A 16,010-nucleotide genomic window follows, 5' to 3' on the forward strand; every position below is an offset into this window, starting at 1 on the left:
CTAGTGCACGTTGTGGAGGCTTTACTGAATGGTTGGCATTAGCATTGACATTGGCTGTCCCGCCACCCTCCAACCAGGTCTGCGTTGTGGGTCGACCTCATGACTGACATGTCAAGCTGTGCACAGCGCCGGCGTCTCAATGACTGACCACCTCATTTACCCAGTGCGTGTGAAAGGCCAATGTCTGCCAGGCCAGAGACCATAAAAGCCCTCATCTAAAAGTGGAGCCTTTTGGAGATATAACAAGGCTGGTCCTGATGGTGCTCCTGGGTTAGGTATGGTAGGTAGGTTAGGTAGGTAGGTCGGTAGGTAGGTATCTTAGGTTGTGTGGTATGTAAATATTTAGATAGGTTAGGTTGGGTTAGGTAAATGTAATTGTGATCATGAAAAAGAATGGACGGTTGACATACAAACCCACAAAAAGTAGCAAAAATAACCTCTTTCATAATCATGCCAGGTCAGTAATGGTGGGACACAATATCAAGATTGTTGTTGCTAGGTCACATGGAGGCACACTCATATTCATGTTTACACTTATACATATCATTACACACAGTTCATGTGTTAAATGTCGTTTTTGCAAGAGATGCTTATCATCTACTTTATGACCAATGTCATTAGGAAAATGGCCCACTTGTATTGTCTTGGAATTTGAAGTAGGTTTTCCTCCTACAAAATTAAGAAACAAACCACTTCTAGTCCTTTGAGTTGTAAATGGCCCATAAAAGTAACCAGTGAGCATTTTAAAAAGTGATTCATCCAGGAAGCAGAACAACTCAATCAACTTCGATGGACGTATACGCCGCTGTTTGATGTGGCACGTTTTGAGGAAAGGCTGGTCTGGCTTCCTTTTCCCATGCGTGCCACTTGTCATCTTACCACTGTAAAGAATGAGCCATTCATGAGACGCTGACACTCAATGAGTGTCTTTAACAGCAGCAGAGGCGAGACAAAACCCCCTAAAAATCCACTGTAACACAAACAGAAAGAGAAAGATGATACAAACATTTCCACTGAGTCAAGAGATGATGCGTGACAGTAAACAAATGAATTGTCGTTGCCATCGAAAGCATGTGTGATGACATCTCCATTGTAAGGCATCATGAAAGAATAATGATAGTCACATGTGATCATATAGTATGTGGCTTATTTTAGAACAAACAACCAAAAATAAATAAATAGATAACATTGGAGTTAGATGTGATGTCTCTTCATTTTACAGATCAAGTGAAGACATCACACGAGGCCACAACTCACGGAAAAAAGAATACTTAATTATCGGTTGCACATGATTAACATGGGGTAAACTGACGTCATTTTCTGCTCTTCTCGAAATTAACAGAGTCATGCATATGTTGGTTTAACACACATTTTAAGACGTACGTGGTAAATTAATTCAAACAACTTCCCCTACTGGAGTTTGTTTCCGTAGTTCTTGGTTGTACAGTATGTGTATATTTGTGTGTGGTAATATACTGTCCCCTAGTGGAAAATCAGGAAGCACCTCCTGTTTTGCTGTGTGGGATTTAGGACATAATCCAAGACTAGTATATTCTACCAATGAAGAAAATCAAAAACATAATTTGAAATAAAACTCTGAGGGTATGTGCAATGTTTTATGTCCACGGTTCTTTTTGTTTTTACTTTGAGTATTCATCAGAAACGTAGGGAAGAGGATTAGAGCCAGTGAAGTTCCCTAGGAGTCACTCGTGTATTCTGTTCTTTATGTATTTTATGAACCACGAGTTTGAAATAAATCACTGGATTTTGTATATTATAGTATTTCATATTTCGCATTTCTCACAAATATTATTAAAAAAATACGTTTTCGGTCTGCCGTCTCGCTCCATGGTTAACGCACAAATAGCGACGTGAATTGCACTTTTACGCCCCGAGTTGCGCTTTCTGCGTTGTTTCTTGGAAGCAGTCCCCAAACGTCGCCCATTTGTTTGCCATGGTTTTTCAGTGTAGACGGCGGCGAATAAATCATACTCGAGTGTTTGCTGGGGGGAAGATCGAGTTAGAGGCGACCGAGCAGAGAGAGACAGCCGGACACGGCTCACCTCACTCCTGGGGTAGTTTGAAAGACCGTCGGTGGATGCGAAGTTATCTCACTGCTGACTCGTCCATGCAATGGATAGGTGAGTGCACAGCTGCGCATTTCAACATTAAGCGTTCTATGTTGGTCATTTTTTACATTTGGAAACATTTTAGCTCTGTGAATGCAAATATAATGAAACTTTCTTAAGGTGATGATTTTTGTCTGATCCTGTTTCCAATTTCAGCACATTGAATTTATCAGTAAAATAATGTTAAAGGCAAATGTTGACTCTACCGTGATCACTTTTGGCCTACTGAAACCTACGAAAACTAGATTTTTAAATTTGTTTCACAATTAATGTGAAATTGCTTTTATTATAGACTCAACACTTGACCCCCCCCCCTTGATCGTCGATGATAAAAAGTGACATTTGTCTTCAAGTTTTATTGTTATTGTAGAAGTTGCTTGACTCTCAGCATTGACATTAATAAACAGCACCATGATGATGTTAAGTGATTAAACTGTTCAACAAACTTTGGCTACATTTTTTTCATCAGTGAAGCAAGTAAGCTTTTCTGAATATTTTTTATGCACTGATTCCGAATTTGCCCTCGTTTTTTTTCTATAGCACATCAGGTTTTCATAATAATAACAATAATAATATGATGCACTACCTCACTTTACCCACAATAGCCACAAGTGCCATTGTTTATTTATATTGTCTATACTGTTTATACTGTTCAGATTACATATTATGTCTTTTATACAGCGTTGCTGTTATCTTGTCCGAGCTGTGTGTGTTTAATGCACAGCATGTTTGCACTGAGGATTGAGAGGAAGAAATTCCATCTATGCTGCATGGCATACATAAAGCATATTTGACAATAAAGATGCCCTTGACCTTGATTTGTAATATATTTCATGACATTTGTTAATATAGATTTAGATTTGGCAAAAGATTGATTTTTCTCTAAATTGTCATTCAAGTAAATTAAATGCATGGTGTAATCCGTAATGCGCAAGCTTTGAGAGAAACTAAAAAAAAACCCAAAACTTTAAAATATCTCAAAAACCTGATGTGGTGGGGAATAAAACGAGTGAAGACATTTTTAAATCTGCATCAAAAATACATTCAGGGACACAGAGAAATGTCTCTGATTAAAATTTGCTGTTGACCAACAAGTGTTGGACAATTAATATTATATAAACTGTAAACACTTTATACTGTTGTTGTTTTTTTCCCCCCAGGTGTTAACCAGGTGCTGCTCGATGGAGAAATACGAGAAACTGGCCAAAATCGGAGAAGGTTCTTACGGCGTGGTCTTCAAATGCAGAAACAGAGACACCGACCAAATTGTCGCTATCAAGAAGTTTGTCGAATCGGAAGACGATCCCATGATCAAGAAAATTGCACTGAGGGAAATTCGCATGCTAAAGGTGAACAGATGATTCAATCTAACATAAGATACCTGTAGGTGGCAGTGTGTTTTAAGGACTTTACATGCATTTGCAGATTGAGATGAAACTGGTGTCAAGGGTTAACTTTTAGTGGGGGTGGGGTGTAGGTCAACCTCACGTTATCCACGTTATCCATTATGATTGACGCTGCATCTTCTGCTTGTCCCGCAGCAGCTGAAACACATTAATTTGGTCAACCTGCTGGAGGTGTTCCGTAGGAAACGACATCTCCACCTGGTCTTTGAGTTCTGCGAGCAAACGGTCCTCAACGAGCTGGAAAAACACCCCCGAGGGTGAGTAACGTGCTGCAATTGGGCCTTGGGAAATCCATCTCCATCAATTTGCTTTACCACTTCTTAGTGCAGAGAAAACAATGTTGAATTTCTGCCTATGCAGTAACAAAAAAAACCATTTGAACACTGATAAAAGACGCTCACTTCCAAACAAAACGGTGACTGTTTGAGTCCTCCTCGTATTCATGAAAATTGACGATTAAAAGTTGTACCTTGTAAGAATAAAGTCGTAATACTATGATTAAAAAGCCAGTTTGATGAGATGACAGATTAAAATGAGAAGTTTTACCTTATAACCACCATTCACAACCTCAGTTGATAGAACATCAGACTTTGAGGGTTCAGGGTTCGAGCCGCTGGTCAGGTGAGCTGACTCTCAAGCTCGAATACACAATCTTTTTATAAATTTGCATTAAAAAAAAACCTTCGGTCATTGCCTAAATTTTGGTATTATCCTTCATTTCATTTGTTTCATATCTTTCAAGAAGCCTCGCAAAGTAAGAATTTCATTGCTCAGTGTTATTGTTGAGTATTCACTGTGCATAGGACAAACAAACTTTGAATCTGGAATTTTTATTCTGGAAATGCCGCCTTCATTGTCTAAAAAGTAAGACTATAGTCTTGAAAAACAGCTTTTGTTTGAAAAACAAAATACATCCTCATTAGTGTGCCTTTTGTTGTAAATAAATTACTATTCATGTCGAGACGTCAGATTTATGTGACGATGCGTTACAATCACAAGTCTTTAATTGGCCCAAGCTAAAGTGTGGAGGAGTCATTTTTTCATTATTTTTTTGTACCCCCCCCTTTTTATTAAACGATTACAACATCATTTTTGACAAATTATTTAGCAGAGCCCCGGTTTGAAAACCTTTGAAGTAGAAAGTACAGCCGCAGCTAAGTAACGGAGGTCAGTGGTTGGCTCAATGTTTGCAATGACTGTGCGTGGAAATCTGCTAATGTAATCTCACGTCACACACAAGTCAGCTGTTTCAGGCCAGCCGACCATTTTTTTTTCTCCACGAGATCACGGCGCAGAAACCATAGCCGCCCTTGGTAACCACCGCGTTTGATGCCTTTCGGGTCAGGCTGAGTGTAACCGTGGGGATGAGCAGCCCCTCCTCTTTTCAAATGGAGTAGGAAAGGATATGCAGTGTTTCTCCAGTTCAGTGATCCCAACCACAGTGCTGCCATGAGAAGTGATGTTCGATACCAATTTTTTTTTACTGCTGCTATTGGCAATACCGGTCTTGTACCGATACTTTTATGTTCCACAAGATTTCTTGCCTCTACTTCTTACAAATATAACAAAGTGAGTCTTGGCTGTTTGAAGAGCAGAAATAGCCCCAGACGTGACTCCATTTACGAATAACCCACTTACCCATGACGACAAAAGAATTCCCATCATGCGCATCACTTGGACAAGATCTCAATTTACTTTTCAAATGATGAACGGGTCAAAAGTATCAATGTTTTTGGTTTGACAATTCATTTTAGAGCCTAAGGAGCTGGTGTTGGATACATGTGTATTTCAGTATCAATGCACACATCACTAAACGTGAGCTTTTTCTCATGCAAGACTGGTGACTTTTTTCTTCCACAGTGTTCCAGAGGCTCAGCTGAAGAGTATCGTGTGGCAGACGCTACAGGCCGTCAACTTCTGCCACAAGCACAACGTCAGTAAACACAACAAAAATCCACTAAAAGGTCTTGTGTGTTTTACCCTACCACCCTGCATTTCTGGGCACAATCTCTGACGCAGCTCTTCAAATTTATCTAACTTCATTGGTTATTGGCAGAGATGGTAAAAGTCACATACTGGACTTGATGAGAAATTTCAGTCTGACTCAAGTCACGTGACTCCACCGGTCATTGGTCTGCGGGCGTATAAATAGCACGCTGTGATTGTGGTGTGGTGTTGAGTGTCACCACTAACATGAGACGTGTGTTGTGTTTGTGTTGCAGTGCATCCACCGCGACGTCAAGCCTGAGAACATCCTCCTCACCAAGACCGGCGTCATCAAGTTGTGTGACTTTGGGTTCGCTCGTATTCTGAGTGAGTCAGTTGCGCGCGTGTGTGTGTGTGTGTGTGTGTGGCCTTAACGTGCATTTACCAACTCTAATGACTTATTCAGCACCATCTCCTCAGTTTCAATGCTTCACCCCGAGTCAATTAGCACGACCCTGTGAGCTGTGTGGACCGTTGACGCATCCTGTGTTGGGTTTCCGTGTTGTGTTACCATACATGCTGTCGTGTAGACCCTCAGGAGTCCTTGTAATCCCTCCACAAGGTTGTCTTATTTAGTACTCACTATGAACATAAGTCCCTGTTCCACTCCCTATCAAAGCAGGCTCTTTCCTGTCGAGGGGGGACAATAAAGACCGCCTATATTCGTTGCCCTCTGTGAAGAAGGAATAATATTACTGTGGTTTACTCAGGAACTATATCTGTCGGTCTGTATAATACTAACCTCCTAAAATTTGAGACACCCTCCCGCAATGCACATTTGGTTTTGTGCGTCTTACATGTTGTGTGCTCAGCGGGACCAGAGGACGACTACACGGACTATGTGGCGACACGCTGGTACCGGGCTCCTGAGCTGCTGGTTGGGGACACGCAATATGGCCCCCCTGTGGACGTGTGGGCGCTGGGATGCGTCTTCGCCGAGCTGCTCAGTGGGAGTCCACTCTGGCCCGGGAAGTCAGACGTGGACCAGCTCTACCTTATCCGCAAAACTCTTGGTATGCCGCCACCCATTTCCTAAAGATTCCACATGTGGGACTATGATTCTTCCCTCGTGGCAGGGGACCTCATCCCTCGACACCAGCAGGTGTTCCGGTCCAACGTTTTCTTCAGTGGAGTCAGTATTCCTGAACCTGACACCACAGTATGACTCACATCTGCGCCAAACCTTTGTTTCTCCAAACATACTGGACATTGTGGAGTGCTGAAGTTATCACGCTTGTTCTTGTAAATAGGAAACTCTGGAAAAGCGATTCTCTGGTTCATCGCCTCTGGCCCTTCAAGTCATGAAGGTATGTCCAAATTTTCCACACACCTCGGACTGGTCGCCAATCATTCGGACTGAAATGAACAACTGTGGACAATTAAGAGACTTCAATGAACTTGCAAAGCTCTCTACCCAAAGCAAGAATCAGTATATAAAAACAAAACAGTTAAAACTAGAAATTAACAAAGACAGTATATACACTAAAACAATGCCGAGTCTCTTGCTGAGTCAAAACCCAAAGAAAATAAAACATGTTTTAATTTTTATAAAATGGACAGAGTGGAGGATTTCCTACTGTTTGGTGGGAGGTCATTCTAAAGAGAGGGAACGAGAATGGAAAAGACTTGATCCCCTCTGAGCCTCCACTTAGTTCTCGGTACCTCTAGTAGCATCTGTTCTGCTGACCAGACTCACTGGGTAGGTGCGTAGGGATGGAGGAGCTCAAAGAGGTAAGTAAGGTGGATGAGACAATTTAAAGATTTTAATAACAAATAAAAGACTCTTAAACTGAACTCTAAAGTGAATGGGGACCCAGTGAAGGGAGGCCAGAATTAAAGTTACTGTATTTGCTCCGTCCTATGAGTCCAGGATTAGAAGGCAAGGGCAGCATTTTGGACCATCTGGAGATGCTTGAGGGAGGAGTGGCTGACTCCAAAGTAAAGTGCATAACAGTAATCCAGCCGAGATGTAACAAAGGCAGGAACTACTGTTTCTAAGTGCTGCTGTGAAAGGAGAGGCTTTAGTTTAGCTAACTGTCTTAAGACAAAAAAAGATGGATTTAACAATTTAGCGGGACGTACATTTGACTGTCATCTGCTCAGCAGTGAAAGGAAATATGATTTCTTAAGACGGAACCCAGGGGCAGGAAACTGCAGGGGCCCCAAAAGTGAACCCTATGGAACACCATACGATAGTGGGGCGGCCTGGGACAAAAAGTCCTGCCTACCAAGTAGGAACTAAACCACTCAAAAACATTACCACTAATGCCCACCTGGGCTGCAAACTCGGCCAGGTTTATCTTAGCTCCTCCCCGACAGACAAAGCTGGTCTTTCAGTCAAGATGTCACTTCATTGTATCCCTTGACACCAAGTACTGTACAAACATTCTCTTTATTGGTCTATCTGTATTTGTTTCTGATTAGTCGTGCTTGGTGATGGATCCCTCACTCAGGCTGTCGTGCGAGGAGCTGCTGGAGCTACCCTACATACATGAGGAAGGCGGCACAGCCTGGGCCCGCGAGGGGGAACAACGTCCAATGAGACGCCATGACAAAGGCCCCCGTCGCAAACAGACAACAGTGAGTGGGAGGAGCTGATGTAGAGCAGGGGTTCTCAAATGTTTTGGGACCAGGAACCTCTGCAGCTATTTTTTTTTCCAAGCAGCACATAATCCTCTTGCTAATTAAACACAATTACCATGTGTACCTGCAGATGCCATTGGAATTCATAATTGAAACACAAGATTTTTATCCAAAATAGGCCCGTTTTGAATTCTTTTTTATTTTTTATTTTTTGAGAAAATGGAATGTTATTAAAATAAAGGCAATATACACTGATACCATTTCTCTTCGTGTGTCTAGGCTCAATACCTGCCACAATTAACAAACAGCAACATGTCGCCGGCGCCGGATGTCAAGAAGCCAGCGAAGCACAAATATCACCTGCCCAACATTTAGCCAACAACCAGAAACCATCTTCCTTTTCATCTTTGTTTGGGAGGGACATTCCGGTCTGGTAATGCTGATGACGCCAAGCTATAGTTCTGAAGAATCATTACTCCATTTTTTACTTAAATTTGACATACACGTGAGCTTCGGGTTATGTTTCTTGACACCCTCTCTATAATAATTTTTGGCACCATACTTCTTCTTTCCCTTTCGGCTTTTCCCTTCAGTGGTCGTCACCGCGAATCAGCTGCCTCCATCTAACCCTGTTTTGTGCATCCTCTTCTCTCACATCAGCTATCTTCATGTCTTCTTGGCCTGGCAGTTCAAGACTCACAATATTGTGGCACTCCATTTGATATCAAGTCAAGGTACCGCTGTATTTGCTTGTGGTGCATTCAGGGACCGCAAATGTGCTGACGGTACATTCAGGGTTCATAATCACAGCGAACACCCACATCTGTATATTAAGTCAACAAGTTTGCTAGAATGTTATATTTTTACGACAATAGTTAATCCAATCATGCGCCTTGATTAAAAAAAAAAAGTTCAGTTCTGAATTCATGATAAATAATGATGTCATTAATGCGACCAATGAGTCAAGCCTATGTAGTTTAATTAATAAAACCTGCCAAGACGGGATGTTGATGTCTCACTATTAACAATAATCATAAAGTAATTATATATGGGACCACTGACAGATTGATGCCGCATTTTATTATAATGTGTTTTGGTGACAAGAAAGCGTGACATTCCTGTACACAATATTAGACATGGCAGGAGGAGGGAAATGAAGTTGTGGCATGAATTTTCGTAAAGGGAGGATTAGCTGTTGCTTATTGCCGGTGCGTGCCATTACATGGATTGCTACAAAGATTTCACAGTGACATCAAGTTGACCGACCATCTCAGCAAAAGAATGCTTTAAAATGTGTTCATTTATATGAATATTTTATCATCACATTTTTAAAATTGTAAAGGTCATGGAAAAAAAAACATTGATGTGTTGTATTCACATTTATCTATGGTTTTAACTGTGGTTGTTATACTAATTAAAGCAAGTTTTTAGCTTGGAAGATAAGCTTTGTGTTGTCCTGATCGTGGCATTTCATTATGTCACATGAAATAGAGGCCTTGTCATTTAAAAAAAAAAAAAACAGTCAGCAAAAGTGTGACGAGATTGACTGAATGTTGGCCGAGAGCAGATAGCAGACAGAACTCTCGCTCAAAGTGTTGCTCACTGAATAATCAAGAGCGAGGCGTTGCAACAATCTTGTACCTGCGCGGCACATTGGCAAAGCTGCTGTACTCGGGACTCAAGTCCACGCTGTCCGGTCCGCCGGTGTGAGAAAAGACAAAGTTCTGCAGGAGTGACACCGCGAAGAGGAAAATCTCCATGCGAGCCAACGATTCCCCGACGCAGGCCCTTTTCCCTGCGGGAACGAGCCACAAAGACGGGTGAGCTAACCTGAAGCATGCCGCATTTCAATTTGTATTTGCCTTTCAAAACTATCCTTTTCTTAAACTGCTTCTCCAGTTCAGGTTCGCGAGTCCAACTCAGAAAAGACAGGACTACTGTTTAAGCGACGGACTGACCACTAAACAACCACAGGATGAGTTGAGTGGGAACAGCTACGTGGACCACTACACCGTGAGTGGCCAAGATAGTTTGCTTCTCGTTTAACCAGGGATTCTCACACTTTAATTTGAATGTTAGTGGCTTTTGGCGTTTGTCATTCACTCCATGAATTGCGTTCTCTTTTCTCATGGTCGAGATTGCTTTCTACCTACAGAGACACTCTGTTTATGCCAGACAGATACTGTACATACTCGGAGTGTCAGGTGTCTAAATTGCCAAGTTGCAACGTGTTGACATTTCTCTCCCTCACAATCAAAGCGACAAGCTGACAGTCACTGCCTGTTCCTTAAATACTCTGCTGGGCTGTGTTTTCTATTCTATTGCTAATTTATTCTACAAATATACTGCATTGCTAATGCTATATTTTATATTGCACTTTTATTGAACTGTGTACAGTTCTTTATGAAACATTTATTTTGTGCAATGAAACACCCCCCCCCCCCCCCCCCCATTTTGCTGTAGACTGCAATTTTCCCCAGTGTCGGACAAATAAAAGTTTTATCTTATCTCAAATTCAAAGCAATGCAATGCCGCCATCTACTGGCGTTTTTTGTCAGTACAGTTGTGTCACTTGAATTTTAGGGACGAGCTGGGCCAGACAGTATTGTATGTACACTAACCCATTGGAAAAACGTACTTGACGTGTGTGTGTGTGAGTGAGTGATCTCGCCTCCATTGTGTGTTCTGGTTTCAAGGTACGGCACTATCACTGATCTTTAAAAAAAAAACGTTTTTTAAACTGTTACTTTATTTTGTTTTGCGACCTATTTATTTGGCGTGTAATTCAACTGTAAACCGCTAGTGGCGCACTATTTTGTTTGACACTAAATTTGACTAAAGAAGAGGAACGGGGAAGTATTTCGGCTCATTCTAGTTTTTATTGAAGCTTAATGAATGTCACTCCTCATCTATCCTGCTTTTTCCACCGATAGAAAGCAACGGTGGAAGATTCATTTTATAATATACATCTATGGGCAAGATTATTGATGGATATTGTGAGATAAATCTATTAGATTGGGGGAAAAAAAGAGATTCACTTGATAAAGTAGGCTGTTGATTTTATGCTGGCTATTTACAGTATTAGATATTTACATTTTATATTCCCCTATTCTCTTTTTTAGATTATATTCTTTGGTGCTCTTTGCAATTTCACTCTTTTTTTTTTTGATAAAAGAAGTCCTGAAATCCCGTGACTCAGAGTTTGGCTTGCTGTTTTTTGGGGAAGTAAACGCAGAGGGATTGGGACACTGTACACTATTTCAGCATTATCCATTGCTTTTGCTCTCAAAGTGCGTTTGTATTTTGTTGTTGTTGTTTACTTTTTAAAACTCTATTTGGGGACCTGCTTTACCTGCAGAGAATGGAAGAAACGCCGGATTATTCTTGAAGTTGCCATTGTGGTCCAGGAAGTGTTGAGGGTTGAAACTCCACGGTGTGGCCCACTGCTTCTCCTCCTTGAGCACCGAGTGTAACAAGGGGATGATGAGTGTGTCCTGTGGATGGCAAACACAAATGTTCAACAGCAGCAGCAGCACAGAGAGATGATGCTGACCTTCGGAATGATGTATCCCCTGAAGGAGATGTTCCGAAAGGCGTAGTGAGGGAGGCTCATGGGCACGATGTCCATCAAACGCTGGACTTCGTGGAGAACGGCGTCACTGAAGGGGAGGGACTTCCTGTCTTCCATGTTGGGACAACGCCGTCCGATCACAGCGTCAATCTCCTGCTGCATGCTCTCTGCCGGACAAAGAAACTAAGTCAGGGCCTGAATACCAAATTAAACGACAGTAACCATTATTATTCACAGGAAATCAGGACAGGGTAGTCAACCTCCCCTGTGTGTTTTATTTTCTGTCCAGTTTTAACCATTGTAGTTAATAAAATAACAACAACAAAAAAAAATATTTTCGTTAACAAAACCAAAACAAAAATGCTTTTAAAAAAACGAATAGAAACCCCATTTCACCTATACACACAACACCGCTGCGTTCTGTGTCCGCATGTCTTCGTCTCGCACGTTAAACTTCACTCACAACTGTTGGAATTGCTGTTCATTCATTTCAAGTTTTACATCCCATCGTACAACTTTCAAAGTAAGTTTGTGCTAACATGGGCTGCTAGCTTACTCTTGTGTCGCGCTTACGATAGATCATACTATTGCATACAAATATGATCAAAATGTTAGTCATGTAATTCAGTGTACGTTTGTGACAGTTTCCTGTGTCTGACCTTGGACTTTCGGATATTTGATGAGCACACTGAGGGCGAATCGGATGGTGGAGCTGGTGGTTTCTGTTCCTGCCAAGTACAGATTCAGCACAGTGGACACCAAGTTGTTGTAGTGGAACTCAGTGGTGGAGATGTGTTTCTCCTAAAGACGAAAAGTCAAACAGCAATGATTCCCCCCCAAAATGAAGAGGGTGTCAGACAGAGAAGGGAAGGATTCCAGTTGACACCTGATCGAGTCTGGTCAGGAAGCAGTCGATGTAATCTCTAGGACACCCCGGGCTCAGTGTGTTCCGGTGCTCCTCAATCTTCTCCATGATAAAAGCTCTCAGCTCTTCCATCCCGGCAAAGATTTTGTGGTGCTTTCCAGGCAGCCACTCCATCAACCGAGGGAAGATGTTGTACAGCTGCGAAAGGAAAGGAACCAAATGCGAATTCTTCATTTTCTTCCTCGTTGCGTGACTAAAGATCCTGTTGACCCACTTGATTGCAAGCAACATCTGTAGTTGCTCTATTTTTGTCCAACTGGCTTTTTCATTTAAACTCTTTCATTACTCTTTCCTACCTTAGCTTTCAATTAATTTAACCCTTTCATGCACCCTGTAACCTGATAAGGTGGTCAACTGTCCACTGTAGTAACTGCTGTGCCTGAAAGGGTTCAAGCTTTGTCCCACTCGCACAGGTGAGACAAGGCAACCACAGCAATATATTTGTGGGTTGAAATCGCCTACATGGGGTCAAAACAGTAAAATCTGGACCCAAAACATTTTGAGAACCCCCCATTTAGTTTTCTCTCACCTGCCCAAATGGACTGCTGCCGAATCTGATGGTCTCAGAGATGATCTGCAGGAGGTGCAGGAAGTGCTCGTCGTCGTAGGCAAAGCGTTGACCAAACACCAGGCAGCAGATCACATTGGACACACTGCAGCTCAAGAAGTAGCTCGGGTCGAAGGGCATGGCTGGCGAAAAATAGAATAATTTACAGTGGTACCTTGGAAATGCCCCAATTTAGATGTTTTTCCAGTTAAGAGATGTTGCCTGTCGGATTTTTTTTTGTCCAACTCGGGTAAAACTTAGCTTCGTCCTAACATACAAAGATTGTAGTCTCTCTGTCAGGACTGAGGTTTTTTGTCGTGGTGGTGGTGGTGGCAGAAATGGAGGACCAAAATTCAGAAAAGGAAGGAGTCAAGGCAGAAGTATTTACTTACAGTAAAGGAAAACAAAGTGCATACACACTTGACATTGATTTCTACTTTCCAATCAACCAAGGCTTGGCGTCATCTCATGGCATTTTAGGGTGTGACAGAAAGTGCCCCAAAACGCACCAAGGGGCGTGACGAGACAGGCGTTCGCTGTAGTTGAATGGAAAGCTGTCTTCTACAAACCTTTGGTGGCGTCGAAACGAGCCACCAGATGTTTGCTCTCCTCCTGGATCCACTCCTCCATCCCCTTGCGGCCCATCCCAAAATCCCGCAGTGTTGTCAGGGTGAAGCGACGCAACTGGCGCCAGCGCTCGCCATTGCTGACGGCCAAACCTGAAAGGACACTTTGTCAATGGTGAGCTGATTTTTTATTCACCTAAGGTACATACAGTCATCAGACATCAGAAGAGTACATCGTCAGAAAACATGGTAAAAATCATGGAACTGCATTTGGGACACTTAACACCAAAGACATGTTGGCATTCAAAGTTAAAAAAAAGATTACTTCAGAATTTTATTTATTTTTTGTTATTGTTCGAATTTATTTAAAACTAGTATCACTTTATTAACAACAATTTCGGGACCCCCCCCCCCCCCCCCCCATTTTGTGGACCCCCATGTAACAGCTCCTGTACCCTCGTTTCAGAGCCACTGCTTAAAAGGGTGACAAGAGAACCTGAGACCTTGGAAGTCAAACTGTATACTGCAGCATTTTACCATAGCCTTTGGTGGCCCGGACCAGGAACGGAAGCGGTCCTCTTCCGGTGAATTCGTCTGCTTGGTCCACAAGTGCTTCCTTGACGGTGTTGAAACCGACCAGGACAACGGCTCTGCGCCAGCCCAAATTCACAGTCAAGACAGGTCCGTAGTGCTTACTCAGCTGCAGATACAACATAAGTAGTCATTCCAGTTCAGATATAGCACACAGTCAACACAAAAGATGCTGAAACTCCTGAGAACTTTGACAACCAAAATATATTTTTGAGATTCAGACAGCCCCCGCCATTGCCAAGCCATATCAATAAAGTATAATACAGCATTACATATTCTCTTTTGTATGAACACTTAACTATGATCATAATTTTCTATAAACGTGTGGCTACAAAAAGCCAAGTGTGGAGAGAGTCTGTTGCCAAAAATGCATGTGAGCTTTTGCAACCAAAATTACATTTCTGGCTATGAAATCAGGATGAATACAGTGAATCCTCGTTCAATCAGAGCTTGGCACCTGCAGATTTTCACCTACTGGCTGATTTTTTTTCCCCACATTTAATTGTTTTGTACAGTCACTGCTGGTGTAGTGCTGCAAACTCCTGACTTGTGTGCGGTCAGCATGGGATCGGTTGAACAGTGACTGTGAAATCCCCAAACGTCAGATGGGATTGGCCCTGGCAACTCCCTGCGAACCTGTTCAGGATAAGTGGGGTTGAAAATTGAGGAGTTTAATTGTTTTGTTTTTGGAGGGAAGGAGTGGAATATGGTTACTTCCCATTTTCCAAGATTTTTGGGGATTCAAAAAAATCTTTCAATGCATTTATAATGGCTGTCAATAATATATACTGTACTGTATATGAATTTTTAAACAAAAAAAAATTTCTGAGCCATTTCCCCCCAAAAATGGGAAGAAGCGGAGGTGGAGAAAAAAAACAAGAAAAAAAGACGTTTGAAAAATGCTCATACTGTACTGCATGCACACACACAATACATCTGCCTCGTAGTGCAGATTTTCGGAATGTGGGAGGAAACCGAAGTACCCGGAGAATACCTATGCAGGCACACATAAACTCTACACAGGTAGACCCGGGCCGGATTCGAACACACGACCGCTGCACCCTCAGTCCGATGTGCTCACCAGTCGATGTTAACATATAACAATTTGTTGTGTGGTAGTGGTTGTGCTCACCTCGAGGAAGGTTTCAAAAGGCGCTCTCTTGTCCAGTTGGTGCAGGTTTCCAACGAGAGGAAGACGAGGAGGTCCTGGAGGTAAAGGCGCTGTCAAGTTGCTGCGACACTTGAGCAGGCACAGACACAGCAAAAGCACAGTTGCGCCCAAAAGCAACACAAACTCCATGCTTGCTGCGCTCCAAGAGATTCGAGTCCTGCAGCAGATATCAGGTCAGCTGACTAAGCAACTCGCATACACCTCTATCCCACATTCGTGTTGCAAGCTGTTGTTGTTAAAAAAAAAAAAAAAAAAATCAGATGGCAACATTGCCTTGTAGGTCAACGCCCACTTTTGGACTTTGTTTTGCACGGACTTCTAAACATGCCGCTCTGATAATACATATTAACACCAGTCACAGCAAGTGATGCCACAGTATTTATATCTATTGCAAAATGAGTGTTTGAATAACACTTGGACACAGTAAACATGTGTGGTTACGTGACCACAGAGAGCGAGGAAATAAGAAATGCAGCTGGCCAGTAGGAGGCCAGCGAGACACTCAGCGGACACTTCATTAGGCACACCTGGTCAT

General features: G+C 42.3%; 2 protein-coding genes across 4 annotated transcripts in view; one reads left to right on the forward strand and one right to left on the reverse strand.

The window, feature by feature from the left end:
• LOC147197596 (cyclin-dependent kinase-like 1) overlaps positions 1 to 9,541 on the forward strand; it is a 43,907-nt gene extending 34,366 nt beyond the window's left edge. The window contains exons 1-10 of one of the 3 annotated variants that reach the window (XM_086125535.1): positions 1,901 to 2,141; positions 3,290 to 3,478; positions 3,674 to 3,792; positions 5,396 to 5,468; positions 5,758 to 5,848; positions 6,334 to 6,534; positions 6,598 to 6,680; positions 6,772 to 6,828; positions 7,946 to 8,101; positions 8,384 to 9,541. In XM_086125535.1, coding sequence (XP_085981661.1) covers positions 3,311 to 3,478; positions 3,674 to 3,792; positions 5,396 to 5,468; positions 5,758 to 5,848; positions 6,334 to 6,534; positions 6,598 to 6,680; positions 6,772 to 6,828; positions 7,946 to 8,101; positions 8,384 to 8,479 — 1,044 coding nt within the window. In that variant the 5' untranslated portion in view covers positions 1,901 to 2,141; positions 3,290 to 3,310 and the 3' untranslated portion in view covers positions 8,480 to 9,541. Of the gene's footprint in view, positions 1 to 1,900; positions 2,142 to 3,289; positions 3,479 to 3,670; positions 3,793 to 5,395; positions 5,469 to 5,757; positions 5,849 to 6,333; positions 6,535 to 6,597; positions 6,681 to 6,771; positions 6,829 to 7,945; positions 8,102 to 8,383 lie in introns of those variants that run through there. The other 2 variants (XM_086125533.1, XM_086125534.1) reach the window with 2 other exon arrangements.
• Positions 9,163 to 15,879, reverse strand: LOC147197598 (cytochrome P450 2F5-like). Its single transcript, XM_086125531.1, has 9 exons — positions 15,437 to 15,879; positions 14,251 to 14,413; positions 13,717 to 13,866; positions 13,130 to 13,290; positions 12,562 to 12,738; positions 12,335 to 12,476; positions 11,658 to 11,842; positions 11,457 to 11,598; positions 9,163 to 9,899 (listed from the first exon to the last, which is right to left on the reverse strand). Exons 1-9 carry the CDS (start codon positions 15,602 to 15,604, stop codon positions 9,715 to 9,717), a joined length of 1,473 nt encoding a protein of 490 aa, XP_085981657.1. The 5' UTR covers positions 15,605 to 15,879; the 3' UTR covers positions 9,163 to 9,714.
• Positions 15,880 to 16,010: the final 131 nt, after the last annotated feature.

The sequence above is a fragment of the Hippocampus guttulatus genome, chromosome 12 (assembly GCF_054856545.1).
Source record: "Hippocampus guttulatus isolate MCC_2025c chromosome 12, RoL_Hgut_1.0, whole genome shotgun sequence".
In the NCBI taxonomy this organism is placed as follows: domain Eukaryota; kingdom Metazoa; phylum Chordata; class Actinopteri; order Syngnathiformes; family Syngnathidae; genus Hippocampus; species Hippocampus guttulatus.

Coding starts and splice junctions, on each gene's coding strand:
- LOC147197598 (XM_086125531.1), bottom strand. CDS start 15,604: ATGGAGTTTGTGTTGCTTTTGGGCGCAACTGTGCTTTTGCTGTGTCTG. Junction 12,477..12,561: donor TCCTGACCAGACTCGATCAG/GTGTCAACTGGA, acceptor TTTCGTCTTTAG/GAGAAACACATCTCCACCAC. Junction 11,599..11,657: donor GGGGATACATCATTCCGAAG/GTCAGCATCATC, acceptor TGCCATCCACAG/GACACACTCATCATCCCCTT.